The following is an 18,265-nucleotide window of genomic DNA, read 5'->3' on the forward strand; positions in this document are numbered from 1 at the left end:
GCAGGGAGACCCCCGATGCGACTCCCACTCCCCCTGCACCACGTGACAGGGAGCAGGGAGACCCCCGATGCGACTCCCACTCCCCCTGCACCACGTGACAGGGAGCAGGGAGACCCCCGATGGGACTCCCACTCCCCCTGCACCACGTGACAGGGAGCAGGGAGACCCCCGATGCGACTCCCACTCCCCCTGCACCACGTGACAGGGAGCAGGGAGACCCCCGATGGGACTCCCACTCCCCCTGCACCACGTGACAGGGAGCAGGGAGACCCCCGATGCGACTCCCACTCCCCCTGCACCACGTGACAGGGAGCAAGGAGACCCCCGATGCGACTCCCACTTCCCCTGCACCACGTGACAGGGAGCAGGGAGACCCCCGATGCGACTCCCACTCCCCCTGCACCACGTGACAGGGAGCAGGGAGACCCCCGATGGGACTCCCACTCCCCCTGCACCACGTGACAGGGAGCAGGGAGACCCCCGATGCGACTCCCACTCCCCCTGCACCACGTGACAGGGAGCAGGGAGACCCCCGATGCGACTCCCACTCCCCCTGCACCACGTGACAGGGAGCAGGGAGACCCCCGATGCGACTCCCACTCCCCCTGCACCACGTGACAGGGAGCAAGGAGACCCCCGATGGGACTCCCACTCCCCCTGCACCACGTGACAGGGAGCAGGGAGACCCCCGATGCGACTCCCACTCCCCCTGCACCACGTGACAGGGAGCAGGGAGACCCCCGATGCGACTCCCACTCCCCCTGCACCACGTGACAGGGAGCAAGGAGACCCCCGATGCGACTCCCACTCCCCCTGCACCACGTGACAGGGAGCAGGGAGACCCCCGATGGGACTCCCACTCCCCCTGCACCACGTGACAGGGAGCAGGGAGACCCCCGATGGGACTCCCACTCCCCCTACACCACGTGACAGGGAACAGGGAGACCCCCGATGGGACTCCCACTCCCCCTGCACCACGTGACGGGGAGGAGGGGGACCCCCGATGCGACTCCCACTCCCCCTGCACCACGTGACAGGGAGCAAGGAGACCCCCGATGCGACTCCCACTCCCCCTGCACCACGTGACAGGGAGCAGGGAGACCCCCGATGGGACTCCCACTCCCCCTGCACCACGTGACAGGGAGCAGGGAGACCCCCGATGGGACTCCCACTCCCCCTGCACCACGTGACAGGGAGCAGGGAGACCCCCGATGGGACTCCCACTCCCCCTGCACCACGTGACAGGGAGCAGGGAGACCCCCGATGGGACTCCCACTCCCCCTGCACCACGTGACAGGGAGCAGGGAGACCCCCGATGCGCCTCCCACTTCCCCTGCACCACGTGACAGGGAGCAAGGAGACCCCCGATGCGGCTCCCACTCCCCCTGCACCACGTGACAGGGAGGATGGAGACCCCCGATGCGACTCCCACTCCCCCTGCACCACGTGACAGGGAGCAGGGAGACCCCCGATGCGCCTCCCACTCCCCCTGCACCACGTGACAGGGAGCAGGGAGACCCCCGATGCGGCTCCCACTCCCCCTGCACCGCGTGACAGGGAGGATGGAGACCCCCGATGCGACTCCCACTCCCCCTGCACCACGTGACAGGGAGCAGGGAGACCCCCGATGGGACTCCCACTCCCCCTGCACCACGTGACAGGGAGCAGGGAGACCCCCGATGGGACTCCCACTCCCCCTGCACCACGTGACAGGGAGCAGAGAGACCCCCGATGCGCCTCCCACTCCCCCTGCACCACGTGACAGGGAGCAGAGAGACCCCCGATGCGCCTCCCACTCCCCCTGCACCACGTGACAGGGAGCAAGGAGACCCCCGATGCGACTCCCACTCCCCCTGCACCACGTGAGAGGGAGCAGGGAGACCCCCGATGGGGCTCCCACTCCCCCTGCACCACGTGACAGGGAGCAGGGAGACCCCCGATGCGACTCCCACTCCCCCTGCACCACGTGACAGGGAGCAGGGAGACCCCCGATGGGGCTCCCACTCCCCCTGCACCACGTGACAGGGAGCAGGGAGACCCCCGAAGGGGCTCCCACTCCCCCTGCACCACGTGACAGGGAGCAGGGAGACCCCCGATGCGGCTCCCACTCCCCCTGCACCACGTGACAGGGAGGATGGAGACCCCCGATGCGACTCCCACTCCCCCTGCACCACGTGACAGGGAGCAGGGAGACCCCCGATGGGACTCCCACTCCCCCTGCACCACGTGACAGGGAGCAGAGAGACCCCCGATGCGCCTCCCACTCCCCCTGCACCACGTGACAGGGAGCAGAGAGACCCCCGATGCGCCTCCCACTCCCCCTGCACCACGTGACAGGGAGCAAGGAGACCCCCGATGCGACTCCCACTCCCCCTGCACCACGTGACAGGGAGCAGGGAGACCCCCGATGGGGCTCCCACTCCCCCTGCACCACGTGACAGGGAGCAGGGAGACCCCCGATGGGGCTCCCACTCCCCCTGCACCACGTGACAGGGAGCAAGGAGACCCCCGATGCGACTCCCACTCCCCCTGCACCACGTGACAGGGAGCAGGGAGACCCCCGATGGGGCTCCCACTCCCCCTGCACCACGTGACAGGGAGCAGGGAGACCCCCGATGGGGCTCCCACTCCCCCTGCACCACGTGACAGGGAGCAAGGAGACCCCCGATGCGACTCCCACTCCCCCTGCACCACGTGACAGGGAGGAGGGTGACCCCCGATGCGACTCCCACTCCCCCTGCTGTAGACCCCTACACCACGTGACAGGGAGCAGGTTAGACCCCCGATGTGGGTATGGGTGGCGCTGTCCAGGTGTGGAGACGTTGAATACTGGTAGGAACCACCTGGTTCCATCAGCCCACAGGGGATTATTGTGTCCGTCCGTCCGTCGTGCATCCAGAAATGGGAGGGGGTGGGGCTGGGTGGAGAGGGGAGGGTGGGGAGGGGCTGCGTGGGGAGGGTGGGGCTGGGTGGGGGTGGGGAGGGTGGGGCTGGGTGGAAGGTGGGAGGGGAGGGGCTGGTCACCCCGTGGTGCCCTTATAAAACTCAACGTTTCACCTACTCACGCCGGCTTGTGCCCGCCCTCACAGTCGGGCATATCTGCGGAATACACCACGCCGCCGTTGACCCTGGCCATTGACCGAGCAACCCGACGTTCCTACCAGCTCCCTCCGCAGGAGGAATGTGTTTGGGATGCCACTGAGAGCTCCGCACTTTTGAATCATCACCTCGATTGAAAACTCATCGCTTGAGTACCACTTTGTATTTTTAGTTTTGTTATTGTCCATCCCCTGCACCGCCAGATTAGCTACGTACGGTGCGAAAGAAGTTCAACACACACACACATACAAACTGCCCGTAGACTAACACTGCCCATAGACCCCCCCACCCACCCATAGACTAGCCCGAGCGAGACGGGAGACGGATGAGAGAAGAGAAGCGATGGGAAATGAGATCAAGAGGATGGAGAGGGAACGGAGAAACGGGAGCAGAGGGTGCAGGAGAGATGAGGAGAGGCAGCAGGAGGAGGCTGCGTGCGGGGCTTCGATGCTGCTGCTGCTGCTACTGCTGCTGCTACTACTGCTGCTGCTACTGCTGCTGCTGCTACTACTGCTGTTACTACTGCTGCTGCTGCTGCTACTACTGTTGCTGCTGCTGCTACTACTACTGCTGCTGCTACTACTACTGCTGCTGCTACTGCTGCTGCTACTGCTGCTGCTACTACTGTTGCTGCTGCTGCTACTGCTGCTGCTACTACTGCTGCTACTGCTGCTGCTGCTACTACTGCTGCTACTGCTGCTACTGCTGCTGCTACTACTGCTGCTACTGCTGCTGCTGCTACTGTTGCTGCTGCTGCTACTGCTGCTGCTACTACTGCTGCTACTGCTGCTGCTACTACTGTTGCTGCTGCTGCTACTGCTGCTGCTACTACTGCTGCTACTGCTGCTGCTGCTGCTACTGCTGCTGCTGCTACTACTACTGCTGCTGCCGCTGCTGCTGCAGCTGCTGCTGCCGCTGCTGCTGCACAGAGGACGAGGAACGGCTTCTGTTCTCACAGTGGGCGGGGAGACGAGAGGGGTGCAGAGTGGGGGGGCGTGTCCATAGAAGTCACGTGGTTCACGGGGGGCTTGAGCTGGTTTATAAAGAGAGGCGGAGCTCTGTAGATCACGTGGGAGGGGATCAAAGGGGGGGGGGAGGCACATAAGTCACGTGGTTTAGGGGAGGCTTGAGCTGGTTTATGAAGAGAGGCGGAGCTCTGAAGATTACGTAGGAGGGGTTCAGAGTGGGGGGCGTGGCCATAGAAGCCACGTGGTTCACGGGAGGCTTGAGCCGGTTTACAAAGAGAGGTGGAGTTATGTAGATCACGTGGGAGGGGTTCAGAGGGGGGGGGGGACAGAAGTCACGTGGTTTAGGGGAGGCTTGAGCCGGTTTATAAAGAGAGATGAAGCCACTGGACATCCCCTGTGGAGTTTCGATTTAAAGCTTTCGTGACTGCAGGGATTCATCTTCTTGGTTCTTTCGGTAAAGTCACGTAGAAGGGAAGTAATAAAATAATAAAAATGCAACGTAATAAAATAATTCTCACGACGTTTCGGCCACAACGCAAGCAGCCGTCATCAGGTGAAGAATGAATTTACCGAAAGAACCAAGAAGATGAATCCCCAGTGGAGTTTCGCTGGATGTCGTCGCTGCTGTCCATGAGAGGCGAGCAGCGAGGGTTGCCCCGCTGACTGATGACATGAGGGGGGGGGGGGTGCCACCGGTAGAATACACAAACAAAGACAAAGATCCCCCGTATAGCCTTTGACATACTGTTGGGGCAAAGTGCTCTTTGTGAACGAGCACCTATGAATTGGGTGGTGTGGCCAACGGCACACCCGGCTGCCTTTGTCTCTTTACCAGTGCTCAAGTTTACACACCATAGCGGGCACTTAATTGAGGCTGAGCCGACCTAGGAGAGACCCAGACCCCCGGTTCAAGATATTCGCTGTCACGAACTTGGGTCACCGGGTTCCTGGCGCTGTGCGCTAACCACGACGCTGCCGCTCCCCACCAACAGCGAGCAACTAGCGAAGGCCGACACGGCACACGAGGGAGGATGGGTGGTCAGCACCACGCCCGGCCGCCTTTGTCTCCCCGGTGGCGATCGCACAAAGACAACGATCCCCCGTGTAGCCTGAACAGGCTGTCGAGGCAAGCGTCGTCAGCGAGAAAGAGCACATCCGGAGGGTGGGTGGCCGCCTTTGTCTCCCCAGTGGCGATCACGCACAGACACACACACAGACACACACACACAGACAGACACACAGACAGACACACACACAGACACACACAGTCACACACACACAGACACACACGCACAGACACACACACAGACAGACACACACACAGACAGACACACAGACACACACACAGTCACACACACACACAGACACACACACAGACACACACAGACAGACACACAGACAGACACACACACACACAGACATACACACGCAGTCACACACACGCAGACACACACACAGACACACACGCACAGACACACACGCACAGTCACACACGCACAGACACAGACACACAGACACACAGACACACACACACACAGACACACACAGACACACACACACAGACACACACACAGTCACACACAGACACACAAAGATAAAGATTCCCCGTATAGCCTTAACAGACTGCAGGGGCAAATGCTGTTAGCGAGCACCTATTAAGGCCGGAACGGTACACGAGGGGGTGGGTGGCCAGCACCACGCCTGACCGCCTTTGTCTCCCCAGTGGCGATGTTTACACACCGCACCAGGTACTCATTTAAGGCTGAGTCGACCTAGAGGAGGCCCAGGACAGGTTCAGATAATCGTCACTGGTGTTGGCCGTGAGCGGGAATCGAACCCGGGTCGCCAGGTTCATAGCGCAGCATAGCGCTATGAACCTGACACACACACACAGACACACACACACACAGACACAAACACACAGTCACACACACACACAATCACACACACACGGTCACACACACACGGTCACACACACACGGTCACACACACACACACACGGTCACACACACACACAGACACACACACACAGTCACACACACACACAGACACACACACACAGACACACACACACAGACACGGAGAGGCAGCTCTGGTTTGCAGCAGGAGTTTTATTTGAGTCAAGAGGACAGCAACGCAGAGAGACGCTGTGTGGGTGGGTGAGTGGGTGGGTGGGTGAGTGGGTGTTGGAGGAGGCGGGGTGAGGTGAGGCTGACGAGGTTGCCCCACGTGACACCTCGTTACACCGGGGGGCGGGGCGGGGGGGCGGGGGGGTAACGAGGTGAATGAGGGCTCCCACCAACACGGGCGGACGAGAGTGGAGGTCTGCGCACAGCCGCGGCTGCTGCGTCAATGGAACCGGCTGAGCCGATTGCTGGGGTCGGAGTGGGTGTGAGTGGGGTCCCGCGGTGTGAGTGGGGCCCTATGGGGTCACGGTGTGAGTGGGCCCTATCAGGTCAGGGTGTGAATTGGAACCTATGGGATCAGAGTGTGAGTGGAACCTATGGGGTCACGGTATGAGTGGGCCCTGTGGGGTCAGGATGTGAGTGGGCCCTATGGGGTCAGGGTGTGAGCGGGCCCCACGGTGACAGAGTATGAGTGGACCCTATGGGGTCACGGTATGAGTGGGCCCTGTGGGGTCACGATATGAGTGGGCCCCACGGTGACAGTGTGTGAGTGGGCCCTGTGGGGTCAGGGTATGAGTGGACCCTATGGGGTCACGGTATGAGTGGGCCCTGTGGGATCAGGGTATGAGTGGACCCTATGGGGTCACGGTATGAGTGGGCCCTGTGGGATCAGGGAATGAGTGGACCCTATGGGGTCAGGGTGTGATAGGGCCCTATGGGGTCAGGGTGATGTGTGAGTGGCCCACCCCCTCCATGCGGTTGTTCGAGAGCGTGGGGGGCTGTTCGTCAGCTGTGCGGCCGAACGCTCACCCCCCCCCCCCCCCCCCGTGTCTCTTCTGTGTGCGTCTCTCACTCTCTGTGTGTGTGGGGTCCCACGTGGGACCCCTCTTGTGGACCCCCCCCCAGTAAGGGGGGTGGGTGGGTGGGGGTCTCGGGGGTTTGGCTGCTCACTTCAGGCACGGCATGGTGCACACGGGCCCCGAGGAGCACACGTTCAGGCTGCACGGATCCTTGCCTGCGGGGGGGGGAGAGGGGGGGCAAGAGAGGGGGAGGGGCAAAAGGGGGGGGGCAAGAGGGAGGGGCAAGAGGGGGGGAGAGGAGGGGGGGGCAAGGGTGGGGGGCACGGACAGGGGTGAGCGGGGGGGGGGGGGTGAGCTGTGTCACGTGTGTGCTGTGTTTGTGTATGCTGTGTGTATGTTGCTTGTGTATGCTGTGTTTGTGTATGCTATGTTTGTGTATTCTGTGTGTATGTTGCTTGTGTATGCTGTGTGTATGTTGCTTGTGTATGCTATGTTTGTATATGCTGTGTGTGCTGTGTTTGTGTATGCTATGTTTGTGTATGCTGTGTGTATGTTGCTTGTGTATGCTATGTTTGTGTATGCTGTGTGTATGTTGCTTGTATATGCCATGTTTGTGTATGCTGTGTGTATGTTGCGTGTGTATGCTGTGTGTGTCGTAGGTTCTGCACGCAATGTGTGTATGCTATGTGTGTATACAATGTGTATGTATGCTGTGTGTGCATGCTGTGTGTGTGTATGCTGTGTGTGTCGTAGGTTCTGCACGCAATGTGTGTATGCTGTGTGTGTGTGTATGCTATGTGTGTATGCTATGTGTGTGTGTATGCTATGTGTGTGTGTATGCTATGTGTGTGTGTGTGCTGTGTGTGTGTACTATGTGTGTGTATGCTATGTGTGTGTATGCTATGTGTGTGTGTGTATGCTATGTGTGTGTACTATGTGTGTGTACTATGTGTGTGTATGCTATGTGTGTGTGTATGCTATGTGTGTGTGTATGCTATGTGTGTGTGTATGCTATGTGTGTGTGTATGCTATGTGTGTGTGTATGCTATGTGTGTGTGTATGCTATGTGTGTATGCTATGTGTGTATGCTATGTGTGTGTGTATGCTATGTGTGTATGCTATGTGTGTGTGTATGCTATGTGTGTGTGTATGCTATGTGTGTGTGTATGCTATGTGTGTGTGTATGCTATGTGTGTGTGTATGCTATGTGTGTATGCTATGTGTGTGTGTATGCTATGTGTGTGTGTATGCTGTGTGTGTGTACTATGTGTGTGTGTATGCTATGTGTGTGTGTGTATGCTATGTGTGTATGCTGTGTGTGTGTGTGTGTATGCTATGTGTGTGTGTATGCTATGTGTGTGTGTATGCTATGTGTGTGTGTATGCTATGTGTGTGTGTATGCTATGTGTGTATGCTATGTGTGTGTGTGTATGCTATGTGTGTGTGTATGCTGTGTGTGTGTACTATGTGTGTGTGTATGCTATGTGTGTGTGTGTATGCTATGTGTGTATGCTGTGTGTGTGTGTGTGTGTATGCTATGTGTGTGTGTATGCTATGTGTGTGTGTATGCTATGTGTGTGTGTATGCTATGTGTGTGTGTATGCTATGTGTGTATGCTATGTGTGTGTGTATGCTATGTGTGTGTGTATGCTGTGTGTGTGTACTATGTGTGTGTGTATGCTATGTGTGTGTGTGTATGCTATGTGTGTATGCTGTGTGTGTGTGTGTGTATGCTATGTGTGTGTGTATGCTATGTGTGTGTGTATGCTATGTGTGTGTGTATGCTATGTGTGTGTGTATGCTATGTGTGTGTGTATGCTATGTGTGTGTGTATGCTATGTGTGTGTGTATGCTATGTGTGTGTGTATGCTATGTGTGTGTGTATGCTGTGTGTGTGTGTATGCTATGTGTGTGTGTATGCTATGTGTGTGTGTATGCTATGTGTGTGTGTATGCTATGTGTGTGTGTATGCTATGTGTGTGTATGCTATGTTCTCACCGCAAGGCATGGGCAGCGAGGAGCAGACTCTGCTGGAGCCGCAGCACGCGGGGTTACAGCGAACCTCACTGCTCAGCCTGCAGCACCACACACAGCGCCGCACACGCCGGCTCACTCACCCACTCGCCCACTCACCCATACACTCACTCACTCACCCACTCGCCCATACACTCACTCACTCGCTCACCCACTCACTCACCCACTCGCCCATACACTCACTCGCTCACTCACCCACTCGCCCATACACCCACTCACTCACTCACTCACCCACTCGCCCATACACCCACTCACTCACCCACTCGCCCATACATACACTCACTCGCACACCCACTCGCCCATACACCCACTCACTCACTCACCCACTCGCCCATACACTCACTCGCCCACTCACTCACCCACTCGCCCATACACCCACTCACTCACCCACTCGCCCATACACCCACTCACCCACTCACTCACTCACCCACTCGCCCATACACCCACTCACTCACCCACTCGCCCATACACCCACTCACCCACTCACTCACCCACCCACTCGCCCATACACCCACTCACTCACCCACTCGCCCATACATACACTCACTCACTCACCCACTCGCCCATACACTTACCCACTCACTCACCCACTCGCCCATACACTCACTCGCCCACTCACCCACCCACTCGCCCATACACTCACTCACCCACGCACTTACCCACCCACTCGCCCATACACTCACCCACTCACTCACCCACCCACTCGCCCATACACTCACTCACCCACGCACTTACCCACCCACTCGCCCATACACTCACCCACTCACTCACCCACCCACTCGCCCATACACTCACTCACCCACGCACTTACCCACCCACTCGCCCATACACCCACTCACTCGCCCATACACTCACCCACTCACTCACCCACCCACTCGCCCATACACTCACTCACCCACGCACTTACCCACCCACTCGCCCATACACCCACTCACTCGCCCATACACTCACCCACTCACTCACCCACCCACTCGCCCATACACATGCTACGGGCCCCGCACTTTCAAGGGCCCCGCGCTAAATGCTTTCAAGCTATCAATCCCGGTTCAGTGATTCTGCACTTGCTCTATTACTATAGTACTACACCGCCTTCAACTTTTATGAACGACCGGGGGTTTAAGGTCACCGATTTGTCGTATTATCTGGCCGTATAGCAAAATGAAAAAATACAATTAATTTACTATGCAAGTAAAAAAATGTTTTTTTAATATTTACGCGTTTTTTTAATTCTTATTTAGAGCCCCCTTTATAACATCATGTGCTACAGGCATTGCATACAAAGATCCCCCGTGTAGCCTTAACAGACTGTAGGGGCAAGTGCTGTTAGCGAGCACCAATGAAGGCCGGAACGGTACACGAGGGGGTGGGTGGCCAGCACCACGCCCGACCGCCTTTGTCTCCCCAGTGGCGATGTTTACACACCGCACCAGGTACTCATTTAAGGCTGAGTCGACCTAGGGGAGGCCCAGGACCGGTTCAGATAATCGTCACTGGTGTTGGCCGTGAGCGGGAATTGAACCCGGGTCGCCAGGTTCATAGCGCAGCGCGCTAACCGCTACACCCACCGCTCCCCACCTACTGCATACACACACATACACACACACATACACACGCATACACACACATACACACGCATACACACACACATACACACACACATACACACACACATACACACACACATACACACACACATACACACACACATACACACACGCACATACACACGCGCGCACAAACCTCTCCTGCCCCCAACCCTCTCCTCACCTCGAGTCCTCGCCCTCGATGAGACACTTGTAGGTGGAAATCTCCATCTCCAGACCCATCTTGATGTTGAGCAGCGACTCGTACTCGTGCAGCTGACGCTCCACGTTGGCGCGCACGTCCGAGTACTCAGCCTCCAGACGCGACAGAACCTCGGCCAGGCTGCGCACCTCCACGCTGAAGCGCTCCTCCGTCTCGGCAAGGTTGTCCTCCAGCGTCGCGTTCTGCCGTTGCGGGGAGCAGAGCGGCAGAGAAGGGGTACGGGGTGGGAGGGGGGGAGAGGTGTCACGTGGGAGCCACCAGGTGATCGTGTGGTGGTTCTGTGTTCCTCTGTGTGGCTCTGTGAGCCTTAGGGTGGCTCTATGATGGCTCTGTACCTCTGTGTGGCTCTGTGAACCCCATGATGACTCTGTTCCTCTGTGTGGCTCCGACGAGCCAAAGAATGGCTCTGTGAGCCTTAGAGTGACTCTGTTCCTCTGTGTGGCTCTGTGAGCCTTAGGGTGGCTCTAAGTCTTTTCGTGGCTTTTGTGAACCCCATGATGGCTCTGTTCCTCTGTGTGGCTCTGTGAGCCCCATGATGTCTCTGTTCCTCTGCGTGGCTCTGTGAGCCTTAGAATGACTCTGTTCCTCTGTGTGGCTCTGTGAGCCCCATGATGTCTCTGTTCCTCTGCGTGGCTCTGTGAGCCTTAGAATGACTCTGTTCCTCTGTGTGGCTCTCTGAACCCTATGATGTCTCTGTTCCTCTGTGTGGCTCTGTGAGCCTTAGAATGACTCTATTCCTCTGTGTGGCTCTGTGAGCCCTATAATGACTCTATTCCTCTGTCTGGCTCTGTGAGCCATATGATGACTGTTCCTCTGCGTGGCTCTGTGAGCCTTAGAATGACTCTATTCCTCTGTGTGGCTCTGTGAGCCCTATAATGACTCTATTCCTCTGTCTGGCTCTGTGAGCCATATGATGACTGTTCCTCTGCGTGGCTCTGTGAGCCTTAGAATTACTCTATTCCTCTGTGTGGCTCTGTGAACCCTATGATGTCTCTGTTCCTCTGTGTGGCTCTGTGAGCCTTAGAGTGACTCTGTTCCTCTGTGTGGCTCTGTGAGCCATATGATGACTGTTCCTCTGTGTGGCTCTGTGAGCCTTAGGATGACTCTGTTCCTCGGCGTGGCTCTATGAACCCTATGATCGATCTGTGCCTGTGTGGCTCTACGTGCCCTAGGGTGGCTCTGTGCGAGCCAGATCCGTGCCCCCCCCCACCCCATCCGTGCCCCCCCCCCCGTCGTCGCTTACCGCGCTACGGAGCGACTCCATCTCCACCTCCAGCGTCTGGAACTGTTGACGCAGGTGGTGAACCTGGCTCTTCGCGGCCGACAGCTCCCCGTGGGAGTGCACCGCCGATGCCTCGGCAGCCTCCAGCTGATGGGGGGGGCAGGGGGGGGCAGGGGGAAATGTGGGAGACACACGAGGGGGGGGGGGTGGTCAGAGTGGGGGCAAAGTGGAGACACGGTGGGGGCACAGAGACATGAACGTGGAGGAGATATGAGTGCAGAGATGGTGATGCTGATTATGTTGGTGGTGCTGATGATGTTGGTGGTGGTGTTCGTGATGTTCCTGATGGTGTTGTTATTGTTCCTGGTGTTGCTGGTGTTGGTGGTGGTGTTCATGATAATGTTGTTGGTGTTGTTGTTTGTGGTGTTGTTGGTGGTGGTGTTACTGGTGTTGGTGGTGGTGGTGGTGATGGTCATGATGATGTTGTTGTTGTTAGTGGCGCTGTTGGTGTTGCTGGTGGTGCTCGTGTTGTTGTTGCTGCTCGTGTTGTTGTTGTTAGTGGTGTTGTTGTTAGTGGTGTTGTTGTTGATGATGGACGTGTTGTGAGTGTTGTTGGTGTTATTAATGAGAGTGTTGTTGGTGGTGTTGATGTTGTTGTTGTTGTTGTTGTTGCTGCTCGTGTTGTTGTTGTTGTTGGCGAGCCGCTGCATACCTTGCTGTGCAGCATGCACTCGGCCTCGTGGCGGTTGTTGTGGATCATGGTCTCGTACTGCGCGCGGATCTCGCTGATGATACCGGCCGTGTCGGCCCCGGGGGAGTTGTCCATCTCCACCTTGGTGGTGGAGCTGCTGTAGTCCATGCGGAGCGACTCCATCTCCTGCGGACGTCACCACCACCACGCACAGCACCGCCGGCGACAGCAAACAGCTGGGGTTATTTCACCTCCACCACTACCACCACCACCCCCGTGTCTCTCTCTCTCTCACCCCCAGTGTCTCTCTCTCTCACCCCCCGTGTCTCTCTCTCTCACCCCCCGTGTCTCTCTCTCTCACCCCCGTGTCTCTCTCTCTCACCCCCCGTGTCTCTCTCTCTCACCCCCCGTGTCTCTCTCTCTCACCCCCCGTGTCTCTCTCTCTCACCCCCCGTGTCTCTCTCTCTCACCCCCCGTGTCTCTCTCTCTCTCACCCCCCGTGTCTCTCTCTCTCACCCCCCGTGTCTCTCTCTCACCCCCCGTGTCTCTCTCTCTCACCCCCCGTGTCTCTCTCTCTCACCCCCGTGTCTCTCTCTCTCACCCCCCGTGTCTCTCTCTCTCACCCCCCGTGTCTCTCTCTCTCACCCCCCGTGTCTCTCTCTCTCACCCCCCGTGTCTCTCTCTCTCACCCCCCGTGTCTCTCTCTCTTACCCCCCGTGTCTCTCTCTCTCTCACCCCCCGTGTCTCTCTCGCCGTGTTCAAGAAGTGTCTCAGAAATCTAAATATGTATTCATACTGGAGGAATCCGATGAGCTATAAAGCTCTTTTTTTCACAGATGTCCAGCAGTCTCCCCCACGTGCCCATGTGTCTGTCTCTGTGTTTTCCCCCCCGAGTTTCTCCAAGTGTCCCAATGTCTCCCCCCGCCGTGTCCCCGTGTCTCTCTCACCCATGCCCAATTGTCTCTCTCTCTCCCCATGTGTCCCTCCCCGTGTCTCCCCCCCCGTGCCCCGAGACCCCTCTCCCCCGTATCCCCCACCCCGAATTCCCTCCCCGTGTCTCCCCGTGTTATCGCCCCCCACCTCCAACACCCGTGCCTCCCTCCCCCGTGTCCCTCCCCCCCCGTGTTCCCCCCCGTGTCTCCCCGTCCCTCCAACACCCATGCCTCCCTCCCCCTTGTCCCCCCCCCCCCCCGTGTCTCCCCCCCCCCCCCCGTGTCTCCACCCCTCCCCGTGCCTCCCCCCCCCCGTGTCTCCACCCCTCCCCGTGCCTCCCCCCCCCCCCCCGTGCCTCCCCCCCCGTGTCTCCCTCCCCCCCGTGTCTCCACCCCTCCCCGTGCCTCCCCCCCCCCGTGCCTCCCTCCCCCGTGTCCCTCCCCCCCCCCCGTGCCTCCCCCCCCCCGTGCCTCCCCCCCCCCGTGCCTCCCCCCCGTGTCTCCCCCCCTCCCCCGCGTGCCCTCCCCTCCCGTGTCTCCCCGCCCCACCGTGTCTCCCCCCCCCCCCGTGTCCCACCCCCGTGCCTCCCCCCCGTGTCCCTCCCCCCGCGTGCCCCCCCTCCCCACCCCGCGGTGATGGTCCTTGAGCGTGTGGATCTCTCCCTGCAGCACGTTCTGCTCGCACGCCAGCTGGTTGCGGCACGCGCAGTACTCAGCCGACAGGCGGCGCAGCTCATGAGCGTCCGCCTCCACCGTCTCGCGCAGGGCAGACTCCGCCTCCCACCTTGAGGGCGGGGGCAGCGGGGGAGAGGGCAGGGGGAAGGGCAGGAGGGCAGCGCAGAGGAGGGCTTGGGTGAGTATTGAGGTGAGTGCATGTGAATGTCAGGGGATATACGGGTCAGTGCCCGTGTGAGTGTGCAGGTAAGCGCACAGGTGAGGGCAGAGTTGAGTGGGCGGGTGAGTAGGTGAGCCAGTGGGTGGATGAGTAGGTGAGTGAGTGGGTAAATAGGTGAGTGAGTGGGTGAGTGAGTAGGTGGGTGAGTGGGTGGGTGGGTGCGTGAGGAGGTGAGTGGGTGAGCGAGTGGGTGAATAGATGAGTGGGTGAATGGGTGCGTGAGTAGGTGAGTGTGTGAGCGAGTGGGCGAATAGGTGAGTGGGTGAGCGAGTGGGTGAATAGGTGAGTGGGTGGATGGGTGCGTGAATAGGTGAGTGGGTGTTTGGTGAGTAGGCGAGTTGGTGAGCGAGTGGGTGAATAGGTGAGTGGGTGGGTGCGTGAGTAGGTGAGTGGGTGAGCGAGTGGGTGAATAGGTGAGTGGGTGAGCGAGTGGGTGAATAGGTGAATGGGTGAGCGAGTGGGTGAGTAGGTGAGTGGGTGAACGAGTGGGTGAGTAGGTGAGTGGGTGAGCGAGTGGGTGGGTGAGTAGGTGAGTGGGTGAACGAGTGGGTGAGTAGATGAGTGGGTGAGCGAGTGGGTGAATAGGTGAGTGGGTGGGTGCGTGAGTAGGTGAGTGGGTGAGCGAGTGGTTGAGCGAGTAGGTGGGTGGGTGAGTGGGTGAGCGAGTGGGTGAGCGAGTTTGTGGGCGGGTGAGTGGGCGAGCGAGTGGGTGAGTGGGTGAGTGGGTGAGCGAGTGGGTGAGCGAGTAGGTGGGTGGGTGAGTGGGTGAGCGAGTGGGTGAGCGAGTAGGTGGGTGGGTGAGGCTCGCGCACTTTATGCGGAAGTCCTCGGACGCGAGTCGCGCGTTGTCGATCTCCAGCACGAGCCGCGTGTTCTCCAGCGTGGCCACCTCCACCTGGGGGTCAGGGGTCAGGGGGCGGGGGGCGGGGGACAGGTGTGTGTGAGTGACGTCAGCTGAGGTGTCCGAAACGTCGTGATTTATTTTATTTTCTACCTACGTGACTTTACCGAATGAACCAAAGAGTTTGCTGCTACTGCTCCTACTGGGCAGTTGGAGGCAGTCGCCCTCCAGCAACAACGGAGGGCGACTGCCTCATTTGAGGCTGAGTCGACCTAGGGGAGACCCCCACGCTCACCTTCTCACCCACCACGCAACCTCACCTTGTCCATGACCCCGCACCCACCAAACGCTCACCCTCACCTATCCCGTGAACAACCCCGCACTCACCACCCCTACCCTCACCTCTCCCACCACCACACTCACCACCCCTAACCCTCACCTGCCCCACCACCGCAATCACCACCCCTACCCTCACCTGCCCCACCACCACACTCACCACCCCTACCCTCACCTATCTCACCACCACACTCACCACCCCTACCCTCACCTGCCCCACCACCGCACTCACCACCCCTACCCTCACCTGCCCCACCACCACACTCACCACCCCTACCCTCACCTGCCCCGCCACCACACTCACCACCCCTACCCTCACCTGCCCCACCCCCACACTCACCACCCCTACCCTCACCTGTCTCACCACCACACTCACCACCCCTACCCCTCACCTACCCCGTGAACAACCCCACACTCACCACCGCCCTCTCACCCACGCCAGCACTGGCCACGCGTTCACTCCCTGCCCCGCGTCCTCCCCGCTCACCTGTCCCATGAGCTCTTCGATGTTGCCCATGCACGGCTCCCACTGCTGCTCAGCGATGCAGCTGTTGGCGCGGAACTCCTTGATCTTGCACTCCAGCTCCTGGTTTGCCTGCTCCAGGTAGCGCACCTTGTCCAGGTAGCCCGCCAGCCTCTCGTTCAGATCCTGCAGCGCCTCCTTCTCGTTGGTGAGCAGGACGCCGCAGGGTGCCGCGGCTGCCGTCAGTGGCCCGCATGGCCCGAACAGGGGCCCGCACGGCACGGTGGGCATGCAGGGCGTGGGAGGACGCATGCGGGGTCGGCAAGGAGCGCCGCGGCTCGGGTAGCAGAAGGCGCTGCGGGCACCCCCGAGGCCGCCGAGCGCGGATCCGCCGGCCGAACTCCACGCGGTGAACCCCGAGCGAAAGGGACGCGAAGTGACGCCGACCGAGCGGGAGGAGAAGCCGCGGCCGGGAGCCAGACAGCTGCGCACTGAGCACGACATGATGAGTGGTGAGTGGTGGTGGTGGAGGTGGTGAGCGAGGTGTGGAGTTGCGTTGAGAGAGAGAGGAGCGGAGAGCTTGAAGGCTGGAAGGAGTTGAGCGTTTGATGGTGAGTCTGCCGAGCAGCTGGGTTTTTATAGGCCGTGGGGAGAGAGGTTGTGGGGGGGGGCACAGATGGGGGGCCATTAGCAGAGAGACATTATACGCCTGTAATTGTTTTTGATTCGGGGACGCGGCGATTTTGGCACCGGCGGTCATTACGGGAGGCGAGCCCACGCCACTTAAGCCCGGATTGTTGACGCCCGGGTGGAGGTGGGATGATGGGGTGGCAGGTGATGGTCAACAACACCGTTCGTTTGTATGCGTGATGTTGATGGTGTTGTCTTGTGTGTGTGTGATGTTGATGGTGTTGTCTTGTGTGTGTGTGTGGTGGTGGCCTTAGATGCAACCTAGCCTGGCACAAGCGCCGTTCCGGGCAATGGCCTCTTTTTTTCGTAGCACAAAGGGCGAGTGAGTAGACACGCGAGCGTGTGGGTGAGCCAGGTGAGACAAGATCGAGATGTGATGGGCAGGTGATTGGTAAGGCAGGTGCTGGGCCCAGGGTGTAACAGGCGAGGGATAAAGTGGTGGACAGGGGAGACAGGTGAGAGTCAGGTGATGAACAGGTGAGAGTCAGGTGATGGACAGGTGAGAGTCAGGCGATGAACAGGTGAGAGTCAGGTGATGAACAGGTGAGATTCAGGTGATGGACAGGTGAGAGTCAGGTGATGGACAGGTGAGAGTCAGGTGATGAACAGGTGAGGTGAGAGTCAGGTGATGGGACAGGTGAGAGTCAGGTGATGAACAGGTGAGGGTCAGGCGATGAACAGGTGAGAGTCAGGTGATGAACAGGTGAGAGTCAGGCGATGAACAGGTGAGAGTCAGGTGATGGACAGGTGAGAGTCAGGTGATGAACAGATTATTGACAGCTGATGAACAGATCAGACAGCTGATGGATGGGTGATGAACAGATGAGACAGACAATTTACACGTGGCAGACACGTGATGGACAGCTGAAATAAGTGGTCGACAGAAGACACAGGTGATGGACACGTGATGGACATGTGGGAGACACGTGATGGACATGTGGGAGACACGTGGTGGACAGCTGAAATAAGTCATGGGCAGACGGCACAGGTAATGGACAGGTAAGAGAGTTGATTCATAGTTGATGGACAGGATATCTGGGTGATGAACAGGTGAGAGTCAGGCGATGGACAGGTGAGAGTCAGGTGATGAACAGGTGAGAGTCAGGCGATGAACAGGTGAGAGTCAGGTGATGAACAGGTGAGAGTCAGGCGATGGACAGGTGAGAGTCAGGCGATGGACAGGTGAGAGTCAGGTGATGAACAGGTGAGAGTCAGGTGATGAACAGGTGAGAGTCAGGCGATGGACAGGTGAGAGTCAGGCGATGGACAGGTGAGAGTCAGGTGATGAACAGGTGAGGGTCAGGCGATGGACAGGTGAGAGTCAGGCGATGGACAGGTGAGTGTCAGGCGATGAACAGGTGA

The 18,265-nt window shown here is 59.0% G+C and overlaps 1 protein-coding gene across 1 annotated transcript; it reads right to left on the reverse strand.

Moving 5' to 3' along the window:
* Window positions 1-7,140: 7,140 nt before the first annotated feature.
* Window positions 7,141-16,717, reverse strand: LOC144741573 (keratin, type I cytoskeletal 19-like). Its single transcript, XM_078624088.1, has 8 exons — window positions 16,184-16,717; window positions 15,386-15,468; window positions 14,306-14,462; window positions 12,768-12,932; window positions 12,077-12,202; window positions 10,795-11,015; window positions 8,992-9,068; window positions 7,141-7,208 (listed from the first exon to the last, which is right to left on the reverse strand). Exons 1-8 carry the CDS (start codon window positions 16,715-16,717, stop codon window positions 7,141-7,143), a joined length of 1,431 nt encoding a protein of 476 aa, XP_078480214.1.
* Between the last annotated feature and the right edge of the window lie 1,548 nt (window positions 16,718-18,265).

The sequence above is a fragment of the Lampetra planeri genome, unplaced genomic scaffold, assembly GCF_965212315.1.
Source record: "Lampetra planeri unplaced genomic scaffold, kcLamPlan1.2.h2 scaffold_603, whole genome shotgun sequence".
Classification (NCBI taxonomy): domain Eukaryota; kingdom Metazoa; phylum Chordata; class Hyperoartia; order Petromyzontiformes; family Petromyzontidae; genus Lampetra; species Lampetra planeri.